The following is an 18,216-nucleotide window of genomic DNA, read 5'->3' as shown; positions in this document are numbered from 1 at the left end:
AGTTTCCTGCTGCTAACAGTAATGGCATCCAAGGCCTGTTGCCTTGATTGGAGGAAGCAGGAGAATTTAATAATGGGCCATTTTATCAAAGCCACTTGCTCTTCTGTGTTCAGACCATTCAGACAACCGCAGCTCTGCTCAACTGCGCCCCTTGCGTGTGCAGGTTCTCCCTCACAGCACTACAAACTTTCAAACATGACGGACATGGAGTTAGATTTTGTTTACCGTGATCAGAGGTTGGTGCTGGGCTGGCCCTATTTCCGTCGGCACATCAGCGGTTAGACCGTTGAAATCAAAAATCCAGCGCCAAGTGGTTTTGTACACGCAGCCTTAAGTTACAACAATGTTTACAGCTCTTCGAGTCACAGTAAAATATAATTTTTGGTACATAGCTAATTTAAATACACTTCCGGGTTGGTGCTTGCGTTTCTTTAGCGATATAGCAGATCTTAAGTCCTCAGTCAGGGAGACAACCTACACGCTGATTTTATTAAAAGGTTATGCACACAGGGACTCGTGAGCAGTTAGGCATCATTTTTTATGATTCCCGAAAGCCTATTCATTCGTGCATAGGGATTTTTTCTTACGAACCGGAACATGCAAAAATGCTAATGAACGTATACAAAATGATGGTAGTGTCTACCACAATCTTGGTATGTGACTCAGTTACGGTGTTTAAGTAGCCTAATTGTTTAAAACTATTTAATTGTTATCGATAGCAAGTCACACATGTCTAGGCCATCATAAATTTGTTTGTCATCTAGGCCCTATCAAACCCTTATGGGGAAAAAAACTGCATTGTGTGACAGGAAAACTGCAGGGTTTTTTTGCAGTAGGCTACTTTGTGCAGTACAACGTAGGTATGTGTTGTCAGTCAGGGTCGACCTATTGGTCTTTTGTTATTTGCACAGCTTTATCAGAGCAGCTGTAGCCTATGCCTGTTGGTATTGGTAGGCCTATATGTTATTGTTTACACTTTTTTGCACAGCTGTGTTAGAGCATTCTGAAATCAGTCTAATTAAAGCTGGTTGTGTTGTCATAAGTGTCATGTTGAGTGAATACGAAACACTTCACATACCGCCAATCAGCCCCAAAATATCGGGATATCAGTTTTGGTCCATATCGCCCAGCCCTAAGGGGCACCTAACATTATCAGGTGTGTGCCTACCTGCCAGTGAGGCTAATCTGCTGACAGCCTTTGTTAGTAAGCACTAAGCACCCATCTGGAGAGGCTCTCGAAGAAGCTTACTGTGCCTAGGCCAGGTCAAAGGTCGTGGGCAACTTGGACCTATGGGGAGCGAGCTAGGAGAGAAAAGGTTCTACAGAAAAGCCAATCAAACCCTGATGACTACACTGGCCTGAGGAAGGTCAACCACAGCCCCCAACTACAGCTACACCCTCAGCTACACCTAGCCCACACAAAACAATCAAACAAACAAATGACGATGATTATGATGGACTGTTGTTGTAGCATATACCTCATCACTTAGGCCTACATTTTCTGTGTGCTAGCTAACATTATTCAATTAACAGGGTTTTGAGAGAAAGACCACTCCTCCTCCTCCTCCACCACCACCACCACCACGGAGTCCAGCAAGCATAGGCCATGTCCTCCTCCTTAACACTGCCTCCAATCAGGGGTATGAGAGGCAAACTGAGAAACTGAGGGCATGGGTTTCATTGCGTGTTACAGTAGGTTAGCATATGTGAAGCTTGAGAAAAACATAACTGTCTGCCACCTGACCGTCGAGACCCAGAGGAGTCCCATTCAGATAGCAGAGCCAGAGGAGGAGGGCCTGTGTGTGCCGCTTTACAGTGTAATTAGGCCAAGTGTTCCATGGGTCCATCTATTAACAAATAGACCAGTCTGTCCACCCCTCGAAGCACACACCAATAATACAATGTAACCCCCCACAAACACACAAACACCAACCCCCTCCCAAAACACCCACCTCAACCACACTCCTAGAAAGCTCCAATCCTTACAGTAATCTTCCCAAGCCACAGAAGAACAGGGCCATATTAGAGTCAGATCTGGGCCAAATCAGGGCCATATCACAGCCAAGAGTCCATTATGACAAGGGATTTCACTCACACTCGAGACCTGTATAAAGAGCAAAACCCTGAAAAACACACACGGCTGAGAAGATGTGTGTCCGACAGGAAACCCTGCAAGGGGAAACACTGCACCACCCTGATTAATTTTCCCATCAGCCACTTGGGAGGAACATGGAGCCTGATGACACAGCACAAATGGTCACACCCAATACACACACGGCAGGTTTAGACACAATAAGGTCAAATCTCTCCCAATTCGATGGGGCTTGACAGTGACACACCTGCACCTCTATAATAGTGTTAAGTTGTGGCCCCAGCCCACGCAGGTTACAGCAGATATAGCTGGCCCTCTCACACACACACACACGTGAGGGGAGGTACTGGCTAAATTAGCATAGAGCTACAGGGGCCCCGTCACTCACAGCTGTTGAACCAGTTCCGAGGTAAGGATTTGGCCCTGCCCACTCCCTCTCCCAGTCAGGCATTTTGTAGAGGCCAGTGGGTTCCTAACAGCATTGCTCAGCTCTCTATGATGGCTTCATCAAAGCCACCATGACAAGACCCTACAAAGAAGCCCCTGGCCCATTGTTCAGGGCAACAATCGGTCATCCATTCTAGAATGCCCGCAAGTCAGCTCCAGAATGGGGAGTTTCAATGCAGATGGTATTTGGTTCTCATTTCAGTTAATGTCCGCCCTCATCCAAACTGATCCAGTACTTCAGCTTGTGCAACAAGAGACTCAATCCTCTAAAACAATGGGTACTACTCCAAGATAGCACAAACATTGATTACATCTTCCTCCCAAAAAACTGCTATGGATTTAAGAATTAAGATTTAAGAATTAAGAATAAGAATGCATCACACTTGCACCAGGGTGAGTACGGCTACACAAAATAACCAAACAAGAAAGTAAAACAAACATTATTGGGGCAGCCATGGCCTACTGGTTAGCGCTTCGGACTTGTAACCGGAGGGATGCCGGTTCGAACCCCGACCAGTAGGCACGGCTGAAGTGCCCTTGAGCAAGGCACCTAACCCTTCACTGCTCCCCGAGCGCCGCTGTTGTTGCAGACAGCTCACTGCGCCGGGATTAGTGTGTGCTTCACCTCACTGGGTGTTCACTGTGTTTCACTAATTCACAGATTGGGATAAATGCAGAGACCAAATTTCCCTCACGGGATCAAAAGAGTATATATACTTATACTTAAAGCTCTCTTAGCCAACTGAGTTCTTAACGGCCATTCAACCCAGTTTAGCAAGAGCCTGCTCAGCCATATTTAGCCTAGTACCTGGTGACCTGTTCTTTCTCCGGACCATCCCAGGAACAGTGGACTTTAGATCTACTAATGGACTTAGTAGCCCCGAGGTCAAGCCAGTACACTTATTTGCAGTACTCGGGCATCCTCCACTCAGAGGGCCAACAGAGAGAAGTCTCGTAATAACCACAGGACATGTGACGTTGAAGCCAGTCTGAATTACCTGTAAAAGATCACTTCTAATAGTTTTCCTGAGTCAGCGAATGTCACAGGTACCCACATAGCTAATCTCAAAGTGATAATGCTGAAGACTGCTAGTTCATGCAAGAATGCATTTCTTTAGGTCCAGACAGTATGGTTGCTTTGCAGTGCTATTGGTACATACAAGTGGTCATTCTAATTCAAAATTCGACAAGAAAATGAAACCTTTTCTTCGAAAAGAAAATGACAACCTTTTGTAAAATAAACTTGTATCTAAAAACTACTTGTTGTAGAATATATGCTATTAAAAGGCCTTTTTGACTGCTTCACAGTGCAAACTTGCTGGTAGATTACACTGAACCAAGACATAACTTAATCTGCAAACATCACTCAGTATGTAAAACTATTCAGTAGGCTACGCATTTTCTGCTGCTGATATCTGATGATGCCCCTGCATACTTCAAACTCGCCCTCAGAACCAACAAGCATCCACTGGAAATGCAGCTGTGAAGCATGTCGTGTATTCAGTGTGTACGGCTTTAAGATGAGGAAGAGGATGGTAGCCTCGCAAATAAGGAAGATTACTAGGACTTTTACTGTGATATAGTAGGAAATTGGCAGCCTGTCGGGTTAAATGCCACGACTGGGGGCTCAAACCAAGGCACAACGTCCACCATTATTACACACCGATTGACCCCCCCACCCACCCCACTAAAACATAAAAAAAATCCAAACATGCGACCATGTCTTCAAAGTATACATGATAAAAACCGGCTTTTAACGATCCACCTACAACACATCCCGCCATCTCCAATAAGTTGAAAGACAGGTCTATTAACAACAATAATAAAACATTACCACTAGCTCGTAAGACATTTCAGCAAGCCATCATAATGACCATTTATCATTAGCTAGCAACGCTACCTGACAAACTAACGTTAGCTGCGAAATGGGTAACGGTGATCACCTATGATCCTTGACACAACGCATACATTTACATGTGAAACGGTTAAACTACCGCGGCCTCAAATAATAAAACATTCCGTCTAAGTTATGAACTTTCCTCCGTTTTGAAATAACAACAGCGACCTGGCTCCCGCACCTCGGGTCAAGCCAATCATAGGCTGAAACGTTAGCAAGCTAACTTGCTAGCGTTACCTCGCGTTCGAAGAGGGGGGGAATCAGCGGAAAATTTAAACTTTGAACATCGACCGAAGAAAAAAAAAATACATCGACCACATATACACAATTACTTATTAAATTCCAGTTGAATGGTGGTGTTCGTGGGGATGCGTGGTTATTGAATTCCAAAATTGACAAAGGGGTAAGTGTGTGCTGTCTCTAAAGAATTCCAACTCCCACGGACACTCGTATCGTCATGTTATCCACCCAGACACTAGGGTTCAGTCACCGGAGCTAGTTCTGATTATGTAGGTAGCGTGACACAAAACATCAAAGTATTCCTTTGAGAGACTTCCTAAATCCTCCCCACCACACATAATTGATGGAGCAACTTCCATTTAATCGAGCATCCAATGAATCGTGCTGACTCTCAACTACCCTGTCCTCTTCCTCGAAGATTGTTTTTTGCTCTGCGGAAAAGTGCATTGGCTACTTTCAAACAACCCATTACTCCGCCGTCGCAGACGCAGATAGGTGGAGGAAGCGCTGGCTTTCGATAAGTCCCGAATAAAAATGGATTCTTTCAATCGCCCTCCCACCAAACTTCGGCGGCATCTTTGTTGACTTACTGAGTCGATGTGACACCGATCCTCTCCTCCGAAGACCTTACGTGCAATTCTGGATGACAATTAAGTCCGATAATTCGATTTAGAAAAAATCCCGGGGATACCCTGTCTCTCCACAGCCCTCCCCTGCTGCCGCCTCGGTTGCCAAATAATGCGCCTCACATACACATGGAGCCGCGGCGTCGTCGCACTGGGCATGCGCGGTTGAGCGCACCAGGGGGATCAAGTACACTCCATACAACCACTGACCACCACCAAATCGGAGGGGTATGGGGTAGCCTACCGTGGCCCCCACCACCCACGCACTGCCGGGACACTAGGCTACTTTGCCAATCCTCTTCTTCGTTCAGGACACTGGTTCACTGGACAGGGACAGCATCCAAAGGAGAACATGAATGGCATATCCACTTTCACTTTCTGTGTTTACATAGGCCACCATGTCACTGAGCTCATGAGCTGTGTGATAGCCTAGTGACACAGAGGAACCATCACTGTAAGTCAGCAAGACTGACAGCAGGATGCACCTGTCTTCAGCATTGATATTTCAACCAGTTTGTAGGTCATGGGTGCATAGACTTTACCTCAGCTGTAGACACTTATGGTGTCTGTCAGGCCTGTTATTGAGGTTGTGAAGAAAAGAGAGGCTCCAAAAGGATCATGTATGGTTTGCTTTGTACACCTTTTCATCCGATATGATGATGAAAACAAGAGACAATAGAAATCAGGCGCACCAGTCTATACCAGTCCACCCCTCAAAACCCCGGCACACTCAAGTACCTTTAGGAGTCATAACCACACACACACGCCCAAGTGCCATACCTCACACACACAAACGCGCAGAACTTCTTTTCATCAGCAATAATGGAAGACTAGAATGGTTGCACCGCAACACACTAACACTCACACACACGCATCTACACCCCCCCCCCCCCCCCACACACACACACCCTCCCTGCTAAGTGCCATTTGTAGTGCAGTGAAAGGTGGTGACACGCATCCTTAGACTGAACCAGCCCAAGAAAGTTCCTGTGAAATGTGTTGATGTAACGGTCTCAACCGATACTCTTCCTGACTTTTCAGCATCACCTGCGACATCTCATTTCCACCACCTAGAGCCCCCCCCCGATGGCCTGCCTTGACCCAGCAAGCTCATCTCCTCAGCTGTGTCCTTCACCGTGCCTCTGGGCCTACCACACCCCACCTCAGGGCTCACAGTTCTCAGGCACAGTGTCTGAATTCAGGCGTGGTTCAGACCCTTTAAGGTTTGAAAATAGATTACACACATACTTATGAACTATATAAAGTCTCTGATATAACTTCAAGCACAGAACTTGTTCTTGGCATATGTGCCAGGTTGTGGCCTTGTGAGGGGGTCAGTGAAGGAAGCTGATTGGTTGGCCCCCAGATGTCAGGCTGAGGGGTCACGGAAGGAAGCTGGTTGGCTGGCCCCCAGATGTCAGGCTGAGGGGTCACGGAAGGAAGCACTGTGATTGGCTGGCCCCCCGACGTCAGGCTGAGGGTCACTGAAGGAAGCCCTGTGATTGGCTGGCCCCACGACGTCACAACAGTTGAGGGGCTTGAGGGGTGTTTTTGGAACTCCAACCATGAGGGTCTCAGGGGGTGCTGAACTCCACAGACTATAACTGTGTGCTTGTTCCAGCACAGACTCATGGTCCAACCACATCAATCTGTGAAGAGCACTAAGCTAGATGATGCACTCAAACAGTAACCTTGCTGGGGCTATCGTCTTGTAGGAATCTCTACCTGTGAAAGTCAATTGGGCTTACTTCCAAAACATGCTGGCATATGTAGGCAAAGTAATTTCAGAACCTGCGGACAGTCTTAATCCATGACTGTCAGAGTCACGTGTATAAACGATGCCCAATAAAGCACCATGCCTGCTTCTGTCTCATGTTTATGATGGGAAGGGAAGTCTGTCCAAAACACAATCCAAAAGTAAAAATGATTTTATCTACGTATCTCTTGGAGGTGCACTTGTAGAGTCCTCCACACACACACACACACACACACACACACACACACACACACACTTTAGGGAGCAGGGAGTCGGGAGGGGGAAATGACACACGTCCTGACTTACAGCCACAGCGTTTACAGGAAGTGCCACTTGCGCTCTTCGCGTGCTGCTGGGAAATCAGATGTTTATTTGCGTGTGCGTGTAAGTCTGTGATTGAGCTGGTTGTTTAACCAAAAACATCACATCAAATATTGGTAGAATGGGTGTTTGGATAAGAATGTATGAAAGTGCATAATAATCAGGCAGAACTGTTTGATGACAGATTCTTTGTCTATTTCTGTGGTCTCCTCCTTTCTCGTGTTAAAGGGTATTCGGCTGTGACTCATAATGAAACCTCCAGTAGTTTACCTTCTGAGGATGAAAAGGAAAGAGAAATAGCACCGTAATAGCTAGAACAAAGAAAGAAACTTCTCAGCCATCAGCCTCAACAATAACCCTTTTCCAATGTCAGCATGCACTCCTGTTTCACATCAGTGATTCAGTTTGTAAAGAATGGAATCAGCATAATTGTAATGAATCATTAATCATAATATTTCATTTTTGACTGATCATAATCATCATAATGTCTCATTTTGACAATTAAAATGTCCAAAATATTTTATCAAGCTTGTTGAGGTGCACTTGTAGAGCCCTTAAAGGGCCAGTTCTGACGTTGCTCTCTGTTACTACCGCCAGAGACGGTTACCGCTGTCCTGACATCAGGTCATCACAGATTGTTCTCATTGTATGCTGTGACTGAGTCGTCCCAACAGGTGTCAGGTCAGCTGTTCAGGCCGACCCCTGTCGACATGTTCAGCAGTGATCATAGCAGTTAATCCTCCTCTACGAACTCTCTAACGAACCTAACATGCACTTCCTCTCACCCATACGATATATCTCCATTACCTCCCCAGTTGTTACTTAAACATCTGCACTGTCATTCTCTGGTTTTCCTGCACTCCTTTCGCACTGTCAGTCAGTCCATTTCTAAGCTGCTTTGGATAAAAGCATCAGCTAAATTAACAAATGTAATGTAATGGTAATCTCAGGAAGTTCTATGAGTCCAGCAGTTTTACTCCATGTCATGTTACCAGTCATCAGTCCAATAGAGGCTAAGTGTTTCCCCCTCAATCTGACAGAATGTGTCGGGTTTCAACCACCCTGATCTGAACCACGGTTAGGCTGGAAAGGAAACAGCCTTAAGTTAGACTTGGTGGAGTCATCATGGGTCTGTTGCTATGACTCTAAATGTATATCCCACTCAAGGTACTGCCAAAGTACATGTGTGTGTGTGTGTGTTTACTCTGTGTCAGGAGGACTGCTGCTAAGTTCCTGCGCAGAGACGCAGAGTCACACACACACCACCCCCTCCCCCTACTCCTTCCAGTAGGACGAGGCAATGGCGGCTGGCCGCCCAGCCGCTAACCAGTGCCAACATGACGGCCTCAACTTAATCCCTGTTAAAGTACAGTAACTGCACAGGAAGTGGGCCTTTCTGTCACGATCGGCCTGGCTCACTATTTGGCAGGAAGTGAGCACTCGGCTGAGCTCTGACTGACACCTAATAAGCATCCACTAGTTAGCATCACCCCCCCCCCCCCCTTGTTCTCAGTACCTGCAAAAACATTTAAATGTTGAGTAGGGCTGGCCCATTTGGCTTTGGTAAAGCTCACATTTTGACTCTACATGCACAGAAAAGCTCAAGGCACTGTTTGACCATGTTTAGGGAAGTGTTTCAGTTCTGAGCATTGTGTGTGTGTGTGCACGCAGGGCTCATTGAGTTAATGTCTTATCACAGGAATGCCAGCGTCGCTGCGCAGGAGATTAAAACTAAAGATCGATCATGTGACCAAGCTGCAGCTTCGCTGGAGGGCCCGTGGCTCACTCTGCTGTTGGCAGGACTCCCTCAAGCAGCTCAGCACACACACACACACTGACTCACACAGAAGTGGAAGCACACAGGACACTTTACACACAACACACACACACAACACTTACATAATGTGTGAAGACACACACACACAGGGCTGTGAAATTAATCAAATTTCAATCTCAATTTTGGCTCCAAACAATCACAAAAATAGTATAATCGGGAAAAAAACTATTATTTTGGCACATTCCGTTTAGAAATAGGGTTTTTGGAAATAGAAACAATTTCAACTCATAAGCACACTGATTCACGCTGCTTCTTTAAGCCCTGCACTCCATACACCCCTCTCCTCTGTGCACAGGCCACTCAAGCAGTTTTGGGTTGCGTGTGTGTGTGTGCTCCTGCAGTCGGTAGCATCATGAACCACGCCAAAATTGTAACTAGCGCATTCTCTGCTAAGTTTGTTATCACTGTCAATCGAGGTGACCAAATTACTCAGAAAACTTATGGCAAGTTGGCTAATCTAACGTTAGAACACGTCTGTTTTTTTAAATCAGCATGGTACAGCTTGTCTATTAGCTTCTACTAGTGCAGGGATAACATTAGGGAAATGTGAACGCTGCCGTTAGATCATTAACACTGATTGTTTGCTCCTTCAGTCCCAATGGATTATGAAACATATTTTTTAAAGACCCAGGGGAGACCCTCATGAATAATCGTTAATCGAAATTACAATTTTGACCAAAATAATTGTGATTATGATTTTTGCCATAATCAAGCAGCCCACACACAAACCAACACACACAAAATAAATGTACACCTGACCGATATGTGGACACACTCATTCATATATTCACACACACATACACATAAGGCTGGCCTTGGGCAGACCCAGACATGTAAACACACCCTATACACACACCTTAAGCACCATGCGCTGCTCAAGCAGGACGACTGTTTCCAGTGTGTTTAGCATATTCAGGTGTGTTAAGGCTGGACCAGATTTCCAACCATTCAACGTGTCATATAAACTATTTTCTACACCTATTCTCCCCACCTCTCTCCCACAAACGTACCTCTTGCACAGATACACAACAAACAAAGAGGCTGGTGGACAGACACACACTGATTCATTCATGATGATCTACACATGCCTGTGGTGTGAATGGGGTACACAGCATAGAGCTGGATCAGCGGGCAGGTGGATTTGTTTATAAACTGGGAATTGTTTTTGATTGTTTTTGTGTATCACAGTGACACAGAGTGTCATACTTTCAATGACTCTCATTCAACAAGCTTTGTCCTCCTGAAATTTTATTTTCGCTGATGATTTAGGAAAAGTAAAACAAAAAAACAAAAACCTACAATGTTAACGTTGAAAAGACAGTGACTCTCTGGTGGTGTAAAAAAACAAATGTTTTTTCAATTCTATTCTATTCAATAACCCTAATGCTACACTGTGCAAGTCATTACACAGAGATGGAAAGAGGGAGAGATGGAAAGAGAGATCTAAAGAGAGGGAGAGAGAGTGCATGAGAGAGAGAGAGACAGAGTGAGAGAAAGATGAAGAACCTCATGAGGGAGAAAGAAAAAGATTACAGCTTCATGAGACAGAGAAAGATAAAGGCTTTACAAGAGAAAGGAAGAAAGAGAGAGAACAGCTTCATGAAAGGGAGAAAGAGAGAGCGAGGAAGAAACAGAGAAACATGGAGAGAGCAGAAAATTCTGCTTCCCAGTTGAATCGGGTCAGATCCGAACTGAGGCCTGGCACGGTCGGAGCCCATAGGCCTGGTGTGGCTCTTCCTGTATCTCACTGTGGCTTCACCGTCATAAACGTTAACACATACAAGTCTGGAAAGAACCTGATGCAATTATTTTCTCGCAATATTTATACATACTAAATATTCTGGAGAAATACAGCGGTCACACAAGAAAATAATGGCAATTGAAGATATTGTTGAGAGTAGTGTATAAATATTCAAATTGTAGAAAATGTAACAAATGGGTCTGTGTTAAACAACAGAGAACTAGAGATAAATATCTTTAAAAGGAACTAGTAGGCTACTGCTCTACCATGATCAGCACAAAAAAAATGCGGTAACAAAAAAAATAACATCTTCTGACAATGAAGAAAATACAGACAAAAATACAATAAAATTGTGGCAGTCTGAAAAGATTTTTCACCCTTTCCAACAAATGTGACAATGTGTACACTTTAAAAAGTACTGCAAATATTGTCTGACGAGTAGGCTACTACAAAAGGCATTAGGAGCAGACAGGCCTGTCGCTATCTGCAAGCCAAACTTGGCTCACTGGTGCCCTCTACTGGCTGACACCCTCAAGTGTTCAACATGCAAGCCCAGCCCAGCAGCAGCGTCTAACAGCACATTTCCAACAGCGCTTTTAATAACTAACACGGGATGTGAAAGCTCTCCACAATCATCAAGAGGAGGTCATAGGGATGAAATGGTTTTAAATCAACACCATGGTCGGTTGGAAACCCTCGTCTTGAGATTTCATGTCTGTCAGCTCTGACGAAGCAGCACATATATGTAACTCAATGCGATTGTTGTTTGTTGATTTGTTTGTTCTCTTCCTTATAACAAGCTTTTCAAAGGAGCATTCCGGCCCAAACACCACATCATCGGAGTTAAACATGACTAGTAGTGGACGATAAACGGCTCCCTAAATCACAAACCTAATACTGGGACTGGGTCATTGTGTAAGTGGGGAAGCTCTCTTCACATGGCCTTGTCTCAAGGTGATTGGTAATGTTTAACAGTTCAGAGGAGAGTCACTTGGATCTTGGTAGCCACATTAGAGAGTGTGCCAACATCAGAGAGAAACATCACAGACTAGCTGGTCTTCTGGCTAAAACAACAACAGCAACTGATTTGGGTGCTTGGGTGCCATGTAAAATGACCTCCATTTTGTTTTGAGGTTGCATGGCAACCGCCCGTATTACACAGTGGAGCCGCACTGTGAGGAGACACCGTGAGACCCAGAGAGGTGAAGAGGCAGACAGGAAGGAACCAAACGGACAGCAGCACATATGGCAAAGGGCAGCGACCACTGAGCTGTCTACAAATACAGTTATGTTGGTGTGTGTGTGTGTGTGACGACTGTCAACACGTGTTAAAGAAAGACAGACACTGCATACATACACACAAACACATACTTTGCATGTTCCGTATACTAGACCTGCACTGGGATTCTGTGCTGTTACGCTACTCAGTAAATGCAGAGAGGGTTGAAGCAGAGCAATTAGTATTCAAGGATCTTTGGTAAAAGAGCCTTCAAAATCTGTACGAGCAGGAAATGAGATCAGAACAGAGAAACTATTCCCTGTGATGTATTTCCTGTGCCTTTTTTTGATCACTTTTCAGTTTACTGTAATAGTTGGTGTGTATATGTAATGAAAACAAGCTATTTCAGCAGCAGTAGCAGTACACTGTAAAAAATAAACAAATAACATATCAGACAATATTATGCCGGAATGCTCCTTTTACAAAAAAAAAAACTTTGAAAAAAACTTTTATAACATCTCTCACAAAAATAGTGAATCACTACATATAACCTCTAATATTTCATATGCATGATGAATGCAACACAAAACAGGTAAATAAGTGTCCCCAGAGAGGAATATAATGTACAAAATTTAAAAAAATAGGCGTCTATAAAATGAAAACGAGCGTTTTTTCCTTCCAGGCTGCGACGGAGACGTGAGGAGGCCGTGCTTTACACAGCAGCCTTCACCTGCAGGGGGTGCTCACGGGTAGGAGTCAACAGGGACAGAACAAAACCTCACAGAAATGGCAAAAGGGCACATTCGGAGCTCAATCAGGCCAGGCAGCCAATCAGAGGGCAGATGGAAAGCCTGTGGTCTCTAATCCTATCAGCTGAGGCACCAAATCTACCCAGCAGCCCATCAGAGTCAGCCTGAGCGTGTGCAATAGCCCAGATCAATGGCTACCGTAGGAATTGGCACATGGTGCAACGTAGTGAAGGAGCAAAATTTAAAATGACAAAAAATCTGAAATTCTTAAAAGAAAAATTCAGCAGAGGCCAACATGATTATGTGTGTGTCTGTGTGTGTGCACGTGTGCGTGCGCGTGTGCGTGCGCGTGTGAGTGTGCATCTGGGCAAGAGTAGTTCATGTGAGTGTATGCAAGTGTGTGCACGTGTGCATTAAAGTCTCAGAGAAGACTGGCCAGGCTGGTTGTTGGTCCATTCTGAGCTTGGATCTGCACTGGAGGAGGCCCATCTGTCCACTGACAAACAAACAAACAAACAAACCAGGTTAACCCCTCAGGTTTATGTGGTCCTGTATGGAAGAATATTAGACTTAAATGTTTTGTACCTGTGTATCACATTTTGAAAATATAGAAATGATTTGTAACTGTAAAAATGATCTGTGATATGATATGCCCTACACTTACAAATCGATTCTACAGGTACGGATCGGTTTTACAGCTACAAATTACAAATCAATATTCTACGTACAAAAAGTTGTCCTACAGTTACAAATCTTTTCTGCAGGTGCACAGACTTTTGCACCACCTTAGGGATAAGAAGCGTCTCATTTGTATTGTGTGTGTGTGTGTGTGTGTGTGTGTGTGTGTGTGTATCAGGATTTGTAACTGTAAGAGGTACAAAACATTTGAGTCTAATATTCTTGCAGGATTGTGTGTGTGTGTGTGTGTGTGTCCATGTTTGGGCAGACTGAGTGCAGCTATGGGGTCCTACAGCAAGAAAACACACACACGCACTATGTCTATTGTCTTTACTTATTTATTAAGTATACGTATTAAGTTGTGCCTGAGCAGACTGTACAAAGATATGATGTGTGAGAGAGTGTGTGGGTGTACCCACTTATTAGGCAGCTATATGGTCCTGCAGATCGTGTCTGTGTGTGTGTGTGAGAGTCTGAAGCTGAAGTTCCTTTCAAACCTTTACTTAGGATTTACTGTAAAACTAAGCAGACCAACAGAGTACTTCAGTTATTTCCTTCGCTGTTTTGTTTAAGAGCAATCGTGTAGGCTAGCATTCCAAGTTACAGAATAGAAACTAATGCGTTAGCTTATGGCTAATGTTTATGAGAAATTCCATAGAGATGCTAACGGTTAGCATAATCGATAAACGTACTTCAGTCCATTTACAAAAGGGTTACATGAGAAGAGTTCTTTGTTTACAACTGACTATTAAAATAATCAAAGGCGAATTTTTTCTCTCCATATAGGAAATAACGTGACTCATCAATGCTACTTGAGACAAGTAGCATTGTAGCTGCACAAAATCCCAAGTAGGCTACATCTCGCTGCACAAAATAAACATTAGGCGTGCGTGTGACAACGTGGACCCACTAGAGATCATGTGACACTTGCTCTGCTGCAGCCAGGGGCTTCTCCCGCATACACCTCCTGGATTTAGTGAATGCATGGGGTTTCAATGCGTGATATGAGTGTTTTTCCCCTCATAAGTAATTTAAATACTCCATAATGTCAATTTGCACATGTTAAAACAACAATCACGATATCATCGCAGACAATATCGCCCACCCCTAGTGTGTGGGTGTACTCTCTTTTACTGTCTATGGTGTACTCACACTTATTAAATTGTGTTCAGGCAGGCTGCAGGCAGCTATGTGGTCCTGCAGCAGCTGCTGAGAGAAGTTCTGATGCATTTGTGCTGCTTCATGGGCATCAATGGTGTTCCCACACGCCTTGTTTAGGTCTGTAAAACACACACACACACACGTCAATCATCGTTTAGCACATCTTACTAATTATCTTATCCGTACATTGTATTTCCCAAGAGACCTGGTGTATGGGCCAGCAGTGAAATCTTGAAATGAATGCACAGAACATATAAAGGAGTAGGAGAATACTTGAATACATGAATGAGGGAGCAACATAGTCGTGTACGTGTGTGTGTGTGTGTGTGTGTGTCTGTGTGTGTCATTCGAATGCAATGAACTTGTAAAGATTGAGTCCAGTGGTAATTTAGAGAGAGATGGGGTAGTATGGGTTTGTATGAGAAAGAGATAGATGGGTTAGTAGGAGATAGAGACGTGTGAGGCGGTTAGTATGCGAAAGAGACGGGTTAGTGTGAGGCGGTTAGTATGAGATAGAGACGGGTTAGTGTTAGTATGCGATAGAGACGGGTTAGTGTGAGGCGGTTAGTATGCGATAGAGACGGGTTAGTGTGAGGCGGTTAGTATGCGATAGAAACGGGTTAGTGTGAGGCGGTAATATGAGATAGAAACGGGTTAGTGTGAGGCGGTTAGTATGAGATAGATAGAGATGGGTTAGTGTGAGGCGGTTAGTATGAGATAGAGACGGGTTAGTGTGAGGCGGTTAGTATGAGATAGAGTGGTCTAGCGCGCCTGGTCTACAACCAACCCAAAAGGGCACATGTTACCCCGCTGCTCATCCAGCTACACTGGCTACCTATGGCGGCCCGCATCAAATTCAAGGCTCTAACGCTTGCCTACAAAGTAGTCTCCGGTTCTGCTCCCACCTACTTGAATGCCCTCATACAGACATACGCTACCTCCAGACCGCTGCGCTCCTCAGACGAACGACGTCTAGCTCTACCACCGGTACGCTCAAGCCAATCCAAACTTTTCTCATCTGTTGTTCCTCGTTGGTGGAACACACTGCCAGTTCCTACAAGGGCAGGGACATCCTTCTCCATTTTCAAAAAACTCCTGAAGACCCAGCTCTTTAGAGAACATCTCCTCTCATAGCAACACCTACAACAAGTCTTACTGATCCTAGCACTCACCAGCCGTCTTAAACTGACAAGTAACTGTTAAAAACAGCACTCACTGATGCACTTATCCTTACTGTACTCTAATGTTTTTAAATTGTCCTAAAATTGTTGAGAATTGCTCTAAAACTTAAACTGTTTACCATGTTGTTAGTCGCTTTGGCTAAAAAAGCGTCAGCCAAATGTAATGTAATGTAATGTAATGTAAGATAGAGACGGGTTTGTATGAGGCGGTTAGTATGCGATAGATAGACGGGTTAGTGTGAGGCGGTTAGTATGCGATAGATAGAGATGGGTTAGTGTGAGGCGGTTAGTATGAGATAGAGACGGGTTAGTGTGAGGCGGTTAGTAGGAGATAGAGACGGGTTAGTGTGAGGCGGTTAGTATGCGATAGAGATGTGTTAGTTGGAGACAGAGTGAGATGTGTGGGGATGGACTTATAAAAAGCCATTGCTAAGCTTATCTCATTTGCAAATCCACAGTGATTATTCACCAAACAGTTAATCCCCTTGAAATGGAATAGAGCATTTATCTCCATCTCTCTCCCTCTCACTCACACACACACACATATATGTGGAACAAAGACAAGCAAACAAGACCAGCATGCAGGTACACAGACACAAAGACACAGCAATACAAACATACATACAAACACGCATAAAGACGCACAACAATTAGATGAACCATATCTGGCAGAAGTCCCCCCGTCCACACACGCAAACACACTTCTTACCCTTCAGCAATGCAGAGGACCACAGCTGGACAGACATGTCAGGGATCTTGCTGGCCAGTTGCATGGCCGGCACCACCATGTTATTGCTCTCCTGGGACACACACACACACACACACACACACACACACACGGACACAAATTTGACAGGTGCTCAGACAATTAAACAAATAATTGCTCAGACAAGGTTCAGTCATGTGATTCAATGTTGACAATAACAAAGCAGCATTACAGCAGAAGGATACACACACACACAATAATCTAACAAACTTCAAAACACAGATTTCATAGCATATGCAATTTATTGTCATATGCTTATTTAAAAATCTGTTACAATATTATTTGATATGCAGTGCCTCTTAACATAACTCTATCCTTATGTGTACCGTTCGTTTATGATGTGTGTAAGTGTGTTCATAGTGTTTCAATTAGTGTGTGTGTGTGTTTGTCTCGGTCTTACCCTGTGGTTTCCCAGCACATTTTGTGTGTGTGTGTGTGTGTGTGTGTGTGTGTGTATTACCCTGTGGTTCCCCAGCACGTAGAAGATGTGTCCAAGCAGCACCAGGGAGCAGGCCGTCAGACGGTTCAGATCCTCAGCGTTGGACATCTTCAGTGTCTCCCTCAGGAACCGCCTAACACACAGACACACACACACACACAGTCATGAAAATGATCTCATGATATACAGTATACTGAAACACTAAACACTGAAAGTCCATTTAGTCTGAGTGTCACTAGTGAACTCTCAGATCACTCCAGAACACTTCCTGATGATCCAGCTTCATCTTCAACACCTGCACTCAAACTGAGCACGCTAACAAGCTTTACATACTATAGGAGAGAGGGTGTGTGTGTCTCCACTACCTGGTCACCCTCTGGCCAGTACATTCAGCCAAAGAGACCCATATGCAGTTTCAGGACCGTTTCTGCAGAACCATTACGTGCAATTATGTATTTTCAAATATTCAATGGCTGCCTGGTTCCACACCAGTGCCTTGCCATGCTGCACTCCAATACACACACACACACACACACACACACACACACACACACACACACAAAAACACACACACACACACACACACACACACACACACACACACACACACACACACACACACACACACACACACAGCACGGGAAGCAGGGAAGGGAGAAGAGACACAGGAGTGTTGTGCCCCCTGCTGCTAAGGATTGTGGGATAGACGGAGGACTCACTTGGCCTCGTTGTAGCGCCCCTGGAAGAAGGAGAGCAGACCTCTTATGTAGAAGGCAGCCGCACGCAGGCAGTGGGAGCTACGGGGACAACAGGAAGCAGGAAGTGAGTCATTGTTTACATTATCTAAGCACAAACAAACAAACGACAGATCGAACAAACACATAGATAGTAAATAATCCATGAAGGGAATAAAGGCCTGTCAACACCATGATAAATACACAGACAACTGTAGGTGTACAGGAACGATAAGGAAAGTGACCATGAATGTGATGTCAAAAATACGATGGATTCTGATCAGCTGTCAGCATTGCTATAGTTCACAAGATTGTTCTGAAAGTGATCCACG

At 44.6% G+C, this 18,216-nt stretch overlaps 1 protein-coding gene across 2 annotated transcripts in view; it reads right to left on the bottom strand.

Moving 5' to 3' along the window:
- Positions 1 to 10,756: 10,756 nt before the first annotated feature.
- mau2 (MAU2 sister chromatid cohesion factor) overlaps positions 10,757 to 18,216 on the bottom strand; it is a 12,925-nt gene continuing 5,465 nt past the window's right edge. For both annotated transcript variants that reach the window (XM_042066906.1, XM_042066915.1), the window contains exons 15-19: positions 17,870 to 17,947; positions 17,172 to 17,283; positions 16,655 to 16,745; positions 14,756 to 14,883; positions 10,757 to 13,421 (exon numbers count right to left, since the gene is read on the bottom strand). In XM_042066906.1, coding sequence (XP_041922840.1) covers positions 13,347 to 13,421; positions 14,756 to 14,883; positions 16,655 to 16,745; positions 17,172 to 17,283; positions 17,870 to 17,947 — 484 coding nt within the window. In that variant the 3' untranslated portion in view covers positions 10,757 to 13,346. The remainder of the gene's footprint in view (positions 13,422 to 14,755; positions 14,884 to 16,654; positions 16,746 to 17,171; positions 17,284 to 17,869; positions 17,948 to 18,216) is intronic.

Source organism: Alosa sapidissima, chromosome 1 (assembly GCF_018492685.1).
Source record: "Alosa sapidissima isolate fAloSap1 chromosome 1, fAloSap1.pri, whole genome shotgun sequence".
Taxonomy (NCBI): Eukaryota; Metazoa; Chordata; class Actinopteri; order Clupeiformes; family Clupeidae; genus Alosa; species Alosa sapidissima.
The sequence above is the reverse complement of the archived record's forward strand: the minus strand, read 5'-3'. Positions and strand labels throughout refer to the sequence as shown.